Source organism: Triticum aestivum, chromosome 1D (genome assembly GCF_018294505.1).
Source record: "Triticum aestivum cultivar Chinese Spring chromosome 1D, IWGSC CS RefSeq v2.1, whole genome shotgun sequence".
In the NCBI taxonomy this organism is placed as follows: Eukaryota; Viridiplantae; Streptophyta; class Magnoliopsida; order Poales; family Poaceae; genus Triticum; species Triticum aestivum.
The window spans coordinates 52063329-52080533 of NC_057796.1; the positions used below are offsets into that span (position 1 = coordinate 52063329).

General features: G+C 47.0%; 1 protein-coding gene across 1 annotated transcript; it reads left to right on the forward strand.

Moving 5' to 3' along the window:
- The first annotated feature begins 14661 nt into the window (after positions 1–14661).
- Positions 14662–16912, forward strand: LOC100146095 (glutelin type-B 1). Its single transcript, XM_044592205.1, is given in 6 exon segments — positions 14662–15028; positions 15163–15437; positions 15562–15774; positions 15776–15922; positions 15925–16272; positions 16366–16912. Coding segments are annotated over 6 exon segments (1731 nt in total). The 5' UTR covers positions 14662–14700; the 3' UTR covers positions 16786–16912.
- Positions 16913–17205: the final 293 nt, after the last annotated feature.

Genomic DNA, 17205 nt, shown 5'->3' on the forward strand with positions numbered 1-17205 from the left:
GGGCTTGGGCAAAGTACATCAAGGTGACTCCAGGAAAATGGCGACAGAAGATATGTTGGTATCGACCCAAGGTAAGTAATTAAGTAGTACTAGCTAGCTAGCTACCATCTCTTTAATTCTTGTTTCAATACCATTAATTAATTAACATGCTTGATTAATTATTATCTAATTAAATTATATTCTCGTAAAGGCCCTGAAGCAGGCGCCGGGGACTGAAGTGTGTGCATACTACGTTTGCAAGAACATTCGCATGATGGCGTACGAAAGGAGCAGATCTGATAGACAGGACTGGGTACGTTTGCCAGAACACTATTCACAAATCTTACATGATTGTCGATATCTAGTCACACAACTAATACACATGCATATTGATCTCCTTCTTAACAGTTCAAAGAGGTGCGGGACCAGCTCCTACCAGAGGAGCGCATACGAGCACTTCAAGAGGAAATAGCGGGATTTTTGCTCGACCAGGTCATAGATCCCAAAGGAGAATACTATTACCCACTACCGCCCCCATGAACCACTTGTCATCGTGCTCCGAAGGCACTAAGGCAACATGTAGGAGAAATTGTATATATATACATGTGTATGTGTGAATAATTAATGGTGGTTGTGAGACATTCGATTATATATGTATATGATCGGTTCTACGAGAAAATCTATTTATATATATGCATAACGTGTACAATATGTAGTATCGTAAAATACCAGCAAACAAAAAAGAATTAAATGGAAAACACAAAATTAATGGAAAAATAAAAATTAAAACCAAACCCCCCCCCCAAACATTTAGTACCGGTTGGTGCTACCAACCGGTACTAATGGTCTACCAGCACCCGGGCCTGGCTCGTGCCATGTGGTGGCACTTTAGCGCCGGTTCGTGCCGAACCGGTAGTAAAGGGGGGGCCTTTAGTCTCCACTCTTTAGTGTCGGTTGCAGAACCGGCACTAAAGGCCCTTACGAACCGGCACTAAAGCCCGGTTCTGCACTAGTGTGAGTTAATCATACAGATGGAAAGATGCACTTGCAACATGATCCCGGCTAAGGAACGAAGCGTGCGTGAGCAGTGACCTGATGGCGAATCGGTGTGTGGGGCGAGTGGCAACCTGGCAACCTTGGGGCGCGCCCCGGAGTGCGAGCAGCGGATCCAGTGGGGCTGGACATGCGGGGATAGGCGGCGCGCGCCGGAGCAATCGGCCACCGTGACCTGGCGATCCACGACGTCGCCCGGGGGAGATGATTCAACTCCGTCGATCGAAACATAATTTGGTTATTTGCCACAAGGTCAGTTTGGTCGTTTCAGCAGCCTGTTCTTGTGGTGAAACAGAAAATAAGGAACAAAAGAGGAGCTAGTGGCATGCTAATCAAGGCGAGTTGACGCCTTGATTATCCCAGGACCGGAGCAACCAATGATTTCACAAAGCCACCCATTCCCAAACAAAGTTGCATAGCACTATAGATGTATATGAGGTAATGGCGAGATTGCAACGCATATAACTCCCCCAGCGGTAGAGGGCAAGCTAGCTACTCCAATTTAGGGCACAAGAGCCACCACATGTCCAACATTTACTTATATATGTGCACCAATGCAAGTCTCAATTAAGTAGCACGAGTGTAACCGCACTTGAGAATCTAAAAGACGTATCAAATAGTAGATGGATAGAGGACAACAACAATAACAACCAACTTCAATTTTTTTCCCCTGTCGGTGTCAAAACCGACAGATCTCGGGTAGGGGGTCTCGAGCTGTGCATCGAAGGATCAAAGGTAATAGGAGGCAGGCGACACAATGTTTACCCAGGTTCGGGCCCTCTCGACGGAGGTAATACCCTACTTCCTGCTTGATTGACTTTGATGAGTATAGGGGTTACAAGAGTTGATCTACCTCGAGATCGTAGTGGCTAAACCCTAGGAGTCTAGCCTGTATGATTATGATTGCCTCTACGGACCAAACCCTCCGGTTTATATAGACACGGGAGGGGGCTAGGGTTGTACAGAGTCGGTTTACAGAGGAAGGAATCTTCATATCTGCACGCCCAGCTTGCCTTCCACGCCAAGGAGAGTCCTATCCGGACACGAGAGAGAGCCTTCTATCTTGCATCTTCACGGTCCATGAGTCCGTCCCATGTCGTATGGCCCAGACGCCCGAGGACCCCTTAATCCAGGACTCCCTCAGTAGCCCCTGAACCTGGCTTCAATGATGATGTATCCGGCGCGCAAATTGTCTTCGGCATTCCAAGGCGGGTTCCTCCTCCGAACACTTCAAAGCAGCTCTCTGAACAAGAGATCTATATTTGGCTCTATACAACAGGTTAACCTTCCAACCATAAAAGCATAATCCTTAGAATATATCCATCGACGACCCTTTCCAGCGGAATGCCACGCTTGGTCCTGTTATCATCTCGAACCGTTTTTTGGGCCTCCCGCCTTGCGTTTCAATACGCAACTTCCATTGACACGTCTTGTCAAGGCAGAGATCGTGTCCCCTTATTGTGGGATTTTCATCAATACAGATTTGGGTAATCCAACCATGCCGTTCGCACGACCCCTTGGGAATAGGCGAGTTTTAATGCTCGTGCGGGGGACGCTCTATATTCACGTTCTTTATAAGGGGATAATAATCCACCTCTTCACCCCACGCCTTCTTCCTCCTCAGCCCATCCGCCCTTGAGCTCCAGCGCCCAAGCTTCAATCTTTTTTCGTCCCCAAAAAACACTCTAGCCATGTCTGGATCTGGAGCGCAGGGCAAGTGGATGGCTTCCTCCGTCACGGAGGAGAACATCAAGGAGCTCCGGGAAGCGGGGTATTTAGCCAAGGAAATTGCCCACCGACTTCTGGCCAAGAGGCAGATCGTCCCTACCTCGGAGCCCAACGAGAGGGTAGTATTCATCCCTCATTTCCTCCGCGGACTAGGATTTCCCCTCCATCCTTTTGTCCGTGGCCTCATGTTTTACTACGGGCTAGATTTCCATGATCTAGCCCCAAACTCCTTCCTCAATATTTCAGCGTTCATCATCATTTGTGAGGCATTCCTCTGCATCCCTCCCCACTTCGGCCTATGGCTCAAGGTCTTCAATGTGAAGCCAAAAGTGGTGGATGGGCAACACGCAGAATGCGGCAGCGCCATGGTGAGCAAACTCCCCAAGGTCACCTGGCCCAAAGGCACCTTCGTGGAGACAGTGAAGGGATGGCATCAGGAGTGGTTCTATGTCACGGATCCTCGTGACACCACATGGGCCGCCGCTCCCGAGTTCAAGTCCGGGCCTCCACTGCGGCTGACATCCTGGCTCAACAAGGGCCTGGACTGGGCGTCATCCGTCGAGGTGATGGCGCTGCAGAATCGCATCAAGAGTATGGTAGCCAAGAATACCAGCCTGGCCAGCGTGATCCAGGTAATGTTTTTTCACTGGATTCTCCCGTGCCAAAGCCGGACTCAGTACATGTGGCCGTCCCCGGACCCTGCAGTGGTTCTTCGGCACGAAGCACGAAGACATGTGGAAGCTACTGTTCAAGGCCCAAAAAATGTGGCCGAAAACGACCGATGACCTCGGCCTCGACCGGACTCACGCGGCGTCTCCCGTAAGTTTTTATGATAACTTCATTACTTGCAAACCCAAGGGGTAGGCTTAAGCTTTCCATTCTTCTCACAGGGTTGGACGAAGAAGGCGGAGCGGATTCACTGTCCGGCTCCGCTACCCGAAGACCCAACCATTCCTCTGTTGACGAGGATGCTGGTTCCGGCGCCATATCAGGCGCCGGAAAAGAAGGCCAAAAAGAAGGGCAAGGAGGCCAAAAGCGGCCTCCGCCGCAGAGGTGCTTCGGATGTAGTGTCCGAAGACACCGAGACTCACTCCTCCCCCGATGAAGACGAAGAGGAAGAGACCAACTCTCCCCTTAAAGGGGGGAAGAAGAAGAGGGGGCTTCAGCGGATCTAGAAGCGGAGGCGTCCAAGAAAGGGAGAATCTCCCTCACGGATGACTCCGCATCGGACGCCGATGAATGGCACCCCAGGTCGAAGCCCCTGGTCAGATCGTAAGTACCCTCGAAGGCACTTGTACTTATATATCTGTCCGGCCTTCTGCCTTGCGATTTTAATATACTGAATTTCATGTTGCAGCCCGTCTCACGTCCCCCTCCAGCAATCCTCTTCTTCAGGGAATTCCCTGGATCCAAACGTGATGGACAGCAGGTCGCCCCCGCCGGCCTCCTCTCCCAACGCTACGGACATTACCGAAGTGTTGTCCCGAAAGACCCTCACGGGCCAGGGAGAGGTGCGGGGAACCGCCACAGTGGAGCCGGAGGGCGATATCCCTGCTACCGGCAACATGGGGGAATCGACCCCCATGGAGACCGACAACGGGGGCCATACACAATTCGGCCCCCAACCAAACACTATTCCGGAGACCCATACGGCTCCAGAATCGGGTGAGTAGCCTCCTTCGAAAGAAGGGGGCGCGCAAACTCTGCCAGCGGCCCTCATCAATCCGGAGGTGCCGGATACTTTGGTGGAAGCACTTCAGAGCGCCGTTATTGTAGAAGAACATCGTACCCTTATGGGTACGGTGATTGAAAGGGTTCAGTCCGCCAAAAGCGTATTGAACGAGGCCTACACTAGCCTTCTAAGAGGCTTTGAGGTATGTAGTATAATGCCTTTTAGCTACATAAGAATAATATCTGAGTATAGATAGTAGCCCCTGAGACTCTGTTCGGTATTCACGAAGAAAGGCCGAACAGAGGATCGAATGACTCATACAGGGTATTAACATACATAACTATTTGAACCGAACAGGCTGCGATGCAGGCATCAGCCACCCATGCCGCCGAAGCATCTGAGCTGAGGCGTAAGTTAGCGGAAAAGCAAGGTATGTGATAGCGAAAGTGCTTCCAAAAATAATATCAGCAATAATTTGCCAGCTTAATGAGTGTTATAACTTTGCTCACAGTTGTCACGCCTGAGGTTGAGACCCTCAAGAGCGCACTGGCCGGGGCCAAGAAAAAGGCGGAGGAGGAACAAGCTGCCCGCCTGAAACAAGAGTCAAGGGTGTCCGAAGTCCAACAAGAGCTTAATGATGCTATAAGAAAATGTGAGTCCTTAGAGCACCAAGTTTCAGATCAAAAATCCAAACTTGCTAAGGCCCTCCAAAGTGCTCAAGAGGCTCGGACTGAAGCCCAAAACGCCTGCCGGGAAATCCAAGAGGCGAAGAAGATTGCTGCTGGTAAGGCCTTTAATATGCAGAGCAGGTTTGTGAGGGAGAAATACATCTTACTAACCCGGGTTTGGAGTTCTCCAGGAGCATTTACGGATCTGCCCTGGAGTGTTGCTGATGCTGCGGAGTTTTTCCGAGCCAAAGAGGGGAGCTCAACGGAGAAGCTGTTCTGGTCGCAATACCTTGCGCCAGAGCATCCAGTGCCCCTCAGCGATCAGCTGAAACAGCTGATCGAACTGCATAGGATGGCCGAGCTGGCTATGAAGGATTTTATAATCCGTCTATGGCCTGCCGAATCCATACCCAGCGGCTACTTCGGGCTCGTGAAGCGGCTGATCAATGCCTTCCCTCGACTTGACGCCGTGAAACAATCGGCCTGCATCAAAGGTGCGCGGATGGCCTTCGCCCGCGCTAAGGTGCAGTGGGCGAAGATGAACGCCGTCAAGCTCGCGACCGAGGGGCTGCCTGCAGGCAAAGAGCATCGCACACCGGAGCGATATTTCGATGATGTCCTGGAGGGATCCCGCATTGTAGAGGGCCAGTGTTAGAAGGACATCATTATTGAATGAATGCATCTATGTTGTCCGATGTTGTATTATGAAACAAGGTTTATGTATGATATATTGCTTGTTTATGCTTTGAAAATATTTCCTCCTGTAAGGCCGTTTATTATATCTGAGAGTTGGCCAGTCGTCGGCTTCAGCCCCCACGTAGGTAGTACGGGGTGTTCAGGATAGCATCGAAACACACTTGACCCAGTAATTTGGTCCATGAAGGAGGTGTTAGTGCGGCGAACCAGGCAATCGGACTATGTGGCTTTATCACTCTCACTTAGCCATAGGAGTTTTATAATAGACGAAGCCCCTAGTATTATTCGATTATCAGAATTTGGGTGCTGTGGGTGCCTGGCCGGGATAAGGCCGGCTTATCGCGTAATGTGGAAAAAATCATAAGGGATTTATACGTAGTCACCGAATAGCTGACCAGCTCTCGCCGCATCATGACAGTCAGTTTTCGGCTTTCTCTACTGAGGTGTTTGTCCGGATGAACTAGAAACACAATCGCAGTAGCTCTCCCTTTACTACCTTAGCCGAACAGGCGGAACGTAAGGCAGTAACCACAGGAGCCGGGAAACCCAACTATTGACCAAAGACATGATTCGGAGCCGATGCATATAATGCTACATTCGGGACGCCGAATTGTACTAGAAAAGTGTTCGGACTTTGTTTAGTTATTGAGAAATGTGCGTGGCTCAATAGAGCCCATGGCGATTTAAGTCGTACCGAAGTGCACATGACAATCAGACGAAACAGGGTAATATAGGTTAAGAGGTAGGTTAGGACCGCATAGGCTGGGCTAGAACTGTTTCCATTATGGTCTGATTGATACATCAAAATGTATTGGTACAACTGATGCAGTAAGCAACAAGGCTTATTTTACATGCCGAGTACAAGGGAAAGCTGCGTGCAGGTCCTGCAAACGGACGAGGTGGCCTTTAAAGATCCTTTAGATACTCTGCCATGCTTCTACACTGCTTTCTCCTTGGTGTGTTGTCCTTCAAGAGGATCGGCACTCGGTGTTGTCATGATAGGCCTCGAAAAGAAGCCTAGGCACCGTTGAAAAGGTGACGTGGGTTGTAAGGGACCTAAAAATGACAAAAAAAAGAGAAAGAAGGAGAATAAGAGTGTCCGGCCAAGGTCTGGCCGTATTGTGGTTTCTGTCTTTATGATGCCTCCATCTTTGCCAATGGTATCTTTAGTGCATAGTTATGTATGTGTGGCACATGGTCCACAATTCGATTGGAGCTGAGATGGAGGCCGGATTGCTAATCAAGCTCTTGACGAGCTGAGTTGGCGCCCTGCAGTGTAGTCCGGACGCGTTTAATGGTGTTCGGAGGCTCAGCCGCTGATGTAGTGTTTGGCCTGATAAGACCGCCCTGTACTTCCGCTGCCAAGGCCGCGGTGTGCTCCTCAGTATGGAGGGAGCGTTCCATGTTTCCATTGACTATTATAACGCCGCGTGGTCCAGGCATTTTGAGTTTGAGATAAGCGTAGTGCGGGACCGCATTGAAGCGAGCTAACGCGGTTCGTCCGAGCAGTGCATGATAGCCACTGCGGAAGGGGACGATGTCGAAATCAAGTCTTCGCTTCAGATGTTATCCGGCGAACCGAAGACGACCTCCAATGTGATTGAGCCCGTGCAGCGAGCCTCGACACCGGGTATTACTCCTTTGAAGGTAGATTTGGTGGGCTTGATCCTTGACGGATCAATACCCATCTTGCGGACTGTATCCTTATAGAGCAGGTTAAGGTTGTTGCCGCCGTCCATGAGGACTCGCGTAAGGTGGAATCCATCGATGATCGGGTCGAGGACTAGTGCGGCCGAACCTTCATGGCGGATACTGGTCGGATGGTCTCGACGATCAAAAGTGATCGCACAGGCTGGCCATGGGTTGAATTTAGGGGCGACTGGCTCTATCGCGTAGACGTCCCTTAGCGCACGTTTACGCTCCCGCTTGGGGATATGGGTGACGTATATCATATTCAGCGTTTTGACTTCAGGGGGAAACTTCTTCTGACCCCTTGTTTTCGGTGGACGAGGCTCCTCACCGTCGTCCTCGCTGGGCGACCCTTTCTCCTTATGTTCGGTATTTAACTTACTGGCTTGTTTGAAGACCCAACAACTTCGGTTGGTATGATTGGCCGGCTTATTGGGGGTGCCGTGAATCTGGCAAGGTCGATCGAGTATTCGGTCCAAGCTGGATGAGCCATCTCTATTTCTTTTGAATGGCTTCTTCCGCTGACCGGACTTAGAGCCGCTGAATCCGGCATCGACCGCCATGTCTTCGGTATTGTCGTTATTGCTGCGGTGCTTGTGTTTGTTGCGTCGGGGCCTGCCGTTGTTGTTCCTGGCTTTGGAGGTGCCAGGTTTGCTTGCACTATTGCTGCTACGGGCTAGCCAGCTGTCTTCGCCCGTGCAAAAGCGGGTCATGAGTGCTGTAAGGGCGGCCATGGACTTCAGCTTCTCTTGGCCGAGGTGTCGGGCGAGCCATTCGTCACGGATGCTATGTTTAAAGGCCGCTAGGGCTTCGGCATCCGGAAAATCGACAATCTGATTCTTTTTAATTAGGAACCTAGTCCAGATTTCCTGGCCGACTCTCCGGGCTGCTGGACTATATGACTCAAGTCATCAGCGTCCGGAGGTCGGAGTATGTACCTTGGAAGCTACCACGAAAAGCATCTTCCAAGTCCTCCCAGCTGCCAATGGAGTTTTCTGGCAGGCTATTTAGCCAGTGCCAAGCTGGTCCCTTTAATTTTAGTGGGAGGTATTTGATGGCATGAAGATCGTCACCGCGGGCCATCTGAATATGGAGAAGGAAGTCCTCAATCCATACTGCGGGATCTGTTGTCCATCATATGATTCAATATTCATGGGTTTGAACCCTTCCAGAAATTCGTGCTCCATTACCTCATCGGCGAAGCATAGGGGATGTGCGGAGCCTCTATATCGGGCCATGTCACGAACGCAGTTCGGATGAAGTTCGTGTGCGGTTCTCGGTCCGGGCGTGATACGTCTCCAACGTATCTATAATTTTTGATTGTACCATGCTATTATATTATCTGTTTTGGATGTTTAATGGGCTTTATTATAAACTTTTATATTATTTTTGGGACTAACCTACTAACCAAAGGCCCAGTGCAAATTGTTGTTTTTTTGCCTATTTCAGTGTTTTGCAGAAAAGGAATATCAAACGGAATCCAAACGGAGTGAAACCTTCGGGAGAGTGATTTTTGGAACAAACGCAATCCAGGGGACTTGAAGTGGACGTCAAGAAAGAAGCGAGGAGGCCACGAGGCAGGGAGGCGCGCCCCCCACCCTCGTGGGCCCCTTGTGGCTCCCCTGGCCGACTTCTTTCGCCTATATATACTCATATACCCCGAAAACATCCGAGAGCACCACGAAACCCTATTTCCACCGCCGCAACCTTCTGTACCCGTGAGATTCCATCTTGGGGCCTTTTCCGGTGCTCCGCCTGAGGGGGAATCGATCACGGAGGGCTTCTACATCAACACCATAGCCTCTACGATGATGTGTGAGTAGTTTACCTCAGACCTTCGGGTCCATAGTTATTAGCTAGATGGCTTCTTCTCTCTCTTTGGATCTCAATACAAAGTTCTCCTCGATTTTCTTGGAGATCTATTTGATTTAACTCTTTTTGCGGTGTGTTTGTTGAGATCCGATGAATTGTGGGTTTATGATCAAGATTATCTATGAACAATATTTGAATCTCCTCTGAATTCTTTTATGTATGATTTGTTATCTTTGCAAGTATCTTCGAATTATCAGTTTGGTTTGGCCTACTAGATTGATCTTTCTTGCAATGGGAGAAGTGCTTAGCTTTGGGTTCAATCTTGCGTTGCTCGATCCCAGTGACAGAAAGGGAAACGACACGTATTGTATTGTTGCCATCGAGGATAAAAAGATGGGGTTTATATCATATTGCTTGAGTTTATCCCTCTACATCATGTCATCTTGCCTAATGTGTTACTCTGTTCTTATGAACTTAATATTGTAGATGCATGCTGGATAGCGGTCGATGTGTGGAGTAATAGTAGTAGATGCAGAATCATTTCGGTCTACTTGTCATGGACGTGATGCCTATATACATGATCATGCCTAGATATTCTCATAACTATGCACTTTTCTATCAATTGCTCGACAGTAATTTGTTCACCCACTGTAATACTTATCCTATCTTGAGAGAAGCCACTAGTGAAACCTATGGCCCCCAGGTCTATTCTCCATCATATAAGTTTCCAATCTATTTTACTTTGCAATCTTTACTTTCAATCTTTATCATAAAAAATACCAAAAATATTTATCTTATTATCTCTATCAGATCTCACTTTTGCAAGTGGCCATGAAGGGATTGAAAACCCCTTTATCGTGTTGGTTGCAAGGTTTTTATTTGTTTGTGTAGGTACGAGGCGACTTGCGTGTGGTCTCCAACTGGATTGATACCTTCGTTCTCAAAAACTGAGGGAAATACTTACGCTACTTTGCTGCATCACCCTTTCCTCTTCAAGGGAAAACCAACGCAGTGCTCAAGAGGTAGCAAGGCGTGGTTGTGCTTATCGCGCCAGGCTTGATAGCCGTCCTCACGCGCCGGGGCACGCCCCCGCGATCCGTAGATTGATCTTGTCTGACCTGCTCTATTTTCCAGGTCCTGTCGTAGGTCATATGTGTATCCCCGAATTGTTGTTTCTCTGCTTTTACGGCGAGGTGGCGCGGGCTGGTGTTCGGCTTGAGTTGCAGTTCTATCCCAACCACGCGGTGGCTGGTCAAGTCCGTCGGTCGCGTTATGCATGGGTGGTATGGGCTCCAACGCCTCGTCGTCGAATTGGGGTAGCAGCTTACGCTTCGGGTAACTTTTTGTTAGGCGTTCAAGGTCGTATTCTTCGGCTGCCAGGACATTAGTCCATCTATCGTTGAGCAGTTCTTGGTCAGCTTGAAGCTGTTGTTGCTTCTTTTTTAGGCTTCTTGTCGTGGCTATTAGCCGGCGCTTGAAGCACTCTTGTTCAGGGGTTCCTCTCGCACGATAAAATCTTCGTCGCCGAGGCTTACGTCGTCCTCGGAGAGTGGTAAATAGTTACTGTCCTCCGAGTCTTTGTTCCCTGCTTGTTCGTCAGGGCCGATTTGCCCGTCCTCCCGATCACCCTGATCGGATGTTGGTTAGATGGGGTCTTCTTGGTCTTCGGCGTTCTCCGGAGTATCATTGTCTCCGGTGTCGGTATTGCTGTCTTTTCCGCGACGCGATTTAGAGCGGCGCCTCTGACGTCGATGCTTCGGTGGTATCTCAGGAGGTTCCTCTCGACTGGGTCCTTCTCATCATCGTCGTCGCCTTCTTTAGGTGTGTCCACCATGTATACATCGTATGAGGAAGTGGTCGTCCAGCGTCCGGTGAACAGTGGGTTTTGGGCCTGCTCCTCTCCGGCATCGTCATCCATACCGTTGATGTCTTCGGAGGCGTAGTCGAGCATGTCGGTTAGATCCTCGAGAGTGGCTATAAAGTGGGTGGTGGTTGGGAAGTAAAGTTCCCTATTTCCAGCCCCTAGTCCGGGCTGGGGGCAGTTCGGAAGCGGTTCCTCTATGATAACGAGGGACCGCATTAAGTCCAGAGCCTCGTTCAAGAGCAAGGTTTGGGCGGGTCCAGAAGTACCCTGGCCGAGCCCGCATGACGCGGGCCATGAGGGTCCAGGGCTAGTGTTTGGAAAAGAGTCCAGCTTTATGATGATTGCTGGCGACACTATTCCCTCCGGTTTTCCCGTATCGAGCTCTGTAGCAACAGAGAGTCCGGCGGGCTCTGGTATCCCGTCTTCGGACCCGGTGATGCACTCCGGATCCAAGGCCAGAGCGGCGGTTGGAGCCGCGAACCCTTCGAAGATCAAGTCTCCTCGGATATCAGCAACGTAGTTCAGGTTTCCAAAACTGATCTGATGACCAGGGGGGTAGCTGTCGATCTGCTCCAGGTGGCCAACCGAGTTGGCACGCAGTGCGAAGCCGCCGAATACGAAGATCTGGCCGGGGAGAAAAATCTTGTTCCCAGTAGCGTTGTTGTAGATGATGGGTGGAGCCATCGAGCCTTTCGACGACGTCACAATGGAACTCTCAATGAAAGCACCAATGTCGGTGTCAAAACCGACAGATCTCGGGTAGGGGGTCCCGAGCTGTGCGTCTAAGGATCGAAGGTAACAGGAGGCAGGGGACACAATGTTTACCCAGGTTCGGGCCCTCTCGACGGAGGTAATACCCTACTTCCTGCTTGATTGACTTTGATGAGTATAGGGGTTACAAGAGTTGATCTACCTCGAGATCATAGTGGCTAAACCCTAGGAGTCTAGCCTGTATGATTATGATTGCCTCTACGGACCAAACCCTCCGGTTTATATAGACACCGGAGGAGGCTAGGGTTGTACAGAGTCGGTTTACAGAGGAAGGAATCTTCATATCCGCACGCCCAACTTGCCTTCCACGCCAAGGAGAGTCCTATCCGGAAACGGGAGAGATCCTTCTATCTTGCATCTTCACGGCCCATGAGTCCGGCCCATGTCGTATGGCCCGGACGCCCGAGGACCCCTTAATCCAGGACTCCCTCACCCCCCTGATGGAACGGGCCAATCTAGTAGCGGTTCCACGTGTCATAATCCTTAATCTCCAACACCTAGATCGCCACTGGCCACTGCTGCAAGCCATGGCCCTTCGTCTTCTTTGGCGGTGGCAGGTCGCACATGGATATGGAGTTTGGCGCACTGGTGGGTGCTCAGGGCGGCTGCGTGGTCCAGTTTCGGTCGCAGCGTCGATCCGACGATGGCCCGTGCCGATTCGGCGCCAACGACCCTCGACAACCGGATCTGGACATTTGGGGCCATCGGGGCGGCGACGTTCGATTGGAAGAGGGTTGTGGGGGAATCGAGGTCCGGGTGTGGGCAGGGAGCCTATATCTCACTTATACCGATATAGAAGCTATCCTCGCGTGAAGGGTTTTCAGGTAGCTACAGTGTTGGGCCAGCCCAATGCGAGATAACTGTACAACGGGTTTTTAGTATGGTTTTTTCTGTGCGTTTCCTGTGTGGGTCTCTGTCAATTTTTTTTCTAAAAGTTGTGTTCTTCTTTTTTTCTTTTCTTTTTGTTTTTTCTTTGGTTTTCTTTATTTCATTTTTGGGTTTCAGCTTGTTTCTTCATTTCTCTCTTAGTTTATACCGTGTTTCGCAGTTATGAATCAGTTTCTTTTGTTTTTCTGTGGTTCTCTTTTTGTTTATTTTTTATTTGTCTCTTCGCTATTTTTTTATTTTTTTTCTTTTTTTCAACACGTCTTTTTTCAGTACACATGTGTATTTTTAGTGTACGCATGGAACCTTTTTTTATGCACATTGAACATTTTTCATATACATCAGTAACATTTTTTATACATGTTTAAACTTTTAAAAATACAAGATTAACTTTTTAAAATTACAGGTTTTGGTGTATATTTTTTAATACATATAAAACATTTTTGTATACATATTAACATTTTCGGATACATGATTAACATTTTTCCCAAAACATGCTTTCAACATTATTTTGAGCATGTTAACATTTTTCTGTTAAATGTTTGTAAAAAAATGTGTGGACATTTGTTACATTAAAAAATAAAGTTAAACATTTTTTAATGTTTTAATACATTATTTGGAAACATGGAACGTGTTTTTAAATTTGACATACATTTTTTTAATGATATGAAACATTAGTTTTAAATTTCACTAAAAATTAATTAAATTGTATAAACATTTTTTAAAATGTCATATACATTTTTTGTTACGAGTGAACACTTTTCAAATGTTACCAACATTTTCTTTAATGCTATCAACATTTTTTAAATTTACCTAACAAATTTTGTACATTGCATTAACATTTTTTGAATTCTTGATTTTGTAAATTTCTTAATAAATATAATTTTTGAATGTATGGTATTGTTTTCGAAAATATGAGCAAAAGAAAATAAAGTCGAATGAATAAACAAATAAAACTGAAGTAACCTGCAGTAGGCTACTTGGGCCGGGCGAACCAGACGCTCTGTAGGCGAGGGGGGCTTCTATGTGTTGTCGGGCGAGGTATAGACGCGCGCCCCTTTTCGTCTCGGGTTCAATTTTTCAAGCCAGCCAATGTTTGGTCATCTGTTTAGAAATGTTGGGTCAACAGCCCATAAGATAATTAAGACTGGACCTATTACTAATACGGCCTCATTTGCGTGGAGATGCCTATTCTCTCTTAAACGGGAACAAAACAAGTGTGAATCTTTTCCCTCAAAAAAAAAGGTGTGATTAATTTGCTCCAACAAGTGCTTTTTCTTCTTATCTGAACTTTTAATATCTGCACTCCTTGTATCCAGATGGATAATGCATCCTCGTGGAAAACTTCTTTTTTCCTTATCCTGATAGTACGTATTAAGTGTGTGCCTACGTGGATATGTGTCATCCGATATACACTACTTGATGAAGCAAAATCTCATCATCGCACAAGCGCAAAAGTATCCAAATGTATTGTTATGCAGCAGCTAAAGTGATGTTTTCAGTTTAGTAAACAAACAAGCATAAAAGCGAGCACTAGACAGAAGTTGGTACATATATGTTTGAGAAGTTTGTAAGTTACGTGAAAAAGAAACACTTAACCAACGTGTATGAAAACCTTTCTAGAAATAATGATATAGATGGTCGTTAAAGACAACACAGAAAGGATTTTCTATGTTTGCGTGCAGTCATATATAACTTTAACTCATGAGAGTTGGTTATAGCCACCCAACTTTCCAATTGTCGAAATGATAGTATGTTCTATACATTTATCTTAACAAATCTTGTCTCTACATAAGTTCTAGGTAGATTTTGTTGGCTATAAAAGCCACACACATCTCCCAACGCTGGCATCAACCAAACTTCTCTCTCCTCCTCAAACAGTTATGGCAGCTACTAGTTTCGCTTCGCTCTCTTTTTACTTCTGCATTTTGCTCTTGTGCCATAGCTCCATGGCACAACTGTTTGGCATGAGCTTTAACCCATGGCAAAGCTCTCGCCAAGGGGGTTTCAGAGAGTGTACATTCAATAGGCTACAAGCATCTACACCACTTCGTCAAGTGAGGTCACAAGCAGGCCTGACCGAGTATTTTGATGAGGAAAATGAGCAATTTCGTTGTACTGGTGTATTTGCCATCCGTCGTGTAATCGAACCTCGTGGTTATTTGTTACCGCGATACCACAACACTCATGGATTAGTCTACATCATCCAAGGTTTGTGTAGTAATTTAATTAATATAGTTACCATTTCATATTACTAATAGTTTCTTGAGATAAAGGTTACTATTTTTAGTATTTTATTTATCAATAAGTTTCTAATACTAACATGCACATATGTTGTCACCCAGGAAGTGGTTTCGCCGGACTGTCTTTTCCTGGATGCCCAGAGACATTCCAGAAACAGTTTCAAAAATATGGGCAATCACAATCCGTACAGGGTCAAAGCCAAAGCCAAAAGTTTAAAGATGAGCACCAAAAAGTTCACCGTTTCAGACAAGGAGATGTCATTGCATTACCGGCAGGCATTGTACATTGGTTCTACAATGACGGTGATGCGCCAATTGTGGCTATCTATGTTTTCGACGTAAACAACTATGCTAATCAACTTGAGCCTAGGCATAAGGTAACAAATGATCTTTGAGATAAATCTATGTGGGGTCAATAAGTCTATTCAACTAACATGTTGTATTTAGTGTAGTTTACAAAGTGACATGTTGTTTAATTTCTCTTCTTGATCAATCTTGTAGGAATTTTTGTTCGCTGGCAACTATAGGAGTTCGCAACTTCACTCTAGTCAAAACATATTCAGTGGTTTCGATGTTCGATTGCTTGCTGAGGCCTTGGGTACAAGTGGAAAAATAGCGCAAAGGCTTCAAAGTCAAAATGATGACATAATTCATGTGAATCATACCCTTAAATTTCTGAAGCCTGTTTTTACACAACAGCGAGAGCCAGAATCCTACCCACACACTCAATATGAGGAAGGGCAATCTCAGGCAAAACACTCTCAGGAAGAGCAACCTCAAATGGGGCAGTCACAGGAAGAGCAACCTCAAATGGGGCAGTCACAGGGAGAGCAGCCTCAAATGGGGCAGTCTCAGGCAAAGCACACTCAGGGAGAGCAACCTCAAATGGGGTGGTCTCAGGCAAAGCACTCTCAGGGAGACCAGCCTGAAGAAGGGCAGGGAGGGCAATCTCAAGAAGAACAATCTCAGGCAGGGCCATATCCGGGATGTCAACCTCATGCAGGGCAATCTCATGCATCACAATCAACTTATGGTGGTTGGAATGGTTTAGAGGAGAACTTTTGTGATCATAAGCTAAGTGTGAACATCGACGATCCCAGTCGTGCTGACATATACAACCCGCGTGCCGGTACGATAACCCGTCTCAACTCCCAAACGTTCCCCATCCTTAACATCGTGCAAATGAGTGCTACAAGAGTACATCTCTACCAGGTAATTATGATATTGTGTTTTTTCATACTCTTTTATATTCAAAGCTTCACAATGCAATCTTAACGTTATACCTTACATAATTTATGATCGCAGAACGCCATTATTTCACCATTATGGAACATTAATGCCCATAGTGTGATGTACATGATCCAAGGACATATCTGGGTTCAGGTTGTCAATGACCATGGTCGAAATGTGTTCAATGACCTTCTTAGCCCGGGGCAACTATTAATCATACCACAGAACTATGTTGTTCTGAAGAAGGCACAACGTGATGGAAGCAAGTACATTGAATTCAAGACTAATGCGAACTCCATGGTTAGTCACATCGCAGGAAAGAACTCAATTCTCGGCGCCTTGCCCGTTGATGTCATCGCCAATGCATACGGCATCTCTAGGACAGAAGCTCGAAGCCTCAAATTTAGCAGGGAAGAGGAGTTGGGAGTATTCGCTCCTAAATTCAGTCAAAGTATCTTCCGTAGTTTTCCTAACGGCGAAGAAGAGTCGTCTTAAGAGCGCATGAGATAATGTCAAAACTAGCTCATGGACTAAAATAAACACATCATTGAGTGTGTAGCACTTTGATGTTTCCATATATGGTCGTCTCAATAAGATATCAACAAAGGTCCATTGTGTTTCATATGTTTATCTTTCTGGAAATTTCATGAACTTTGTTTTGCAAGTTGCATTCATGAATTCTTCATCTAGATAGTGTGGATATGTTATCGTATTTGTACACTATTCTATGTGGTAGTGTTTTCGGTTTCTCACTATAGCAATAAAAATTCTCACCATAGCAATAAACACCAATGTGTTTTTCGTTTGTGTTTGCACTGGCATACACGTCACTCACTTGCTAACTAAGCCTAGTAAAAAGCAGTGTGTGGTGGCTACGGCCAGCTCAATACATTCTTCTATGTGCCATTGGCCCCA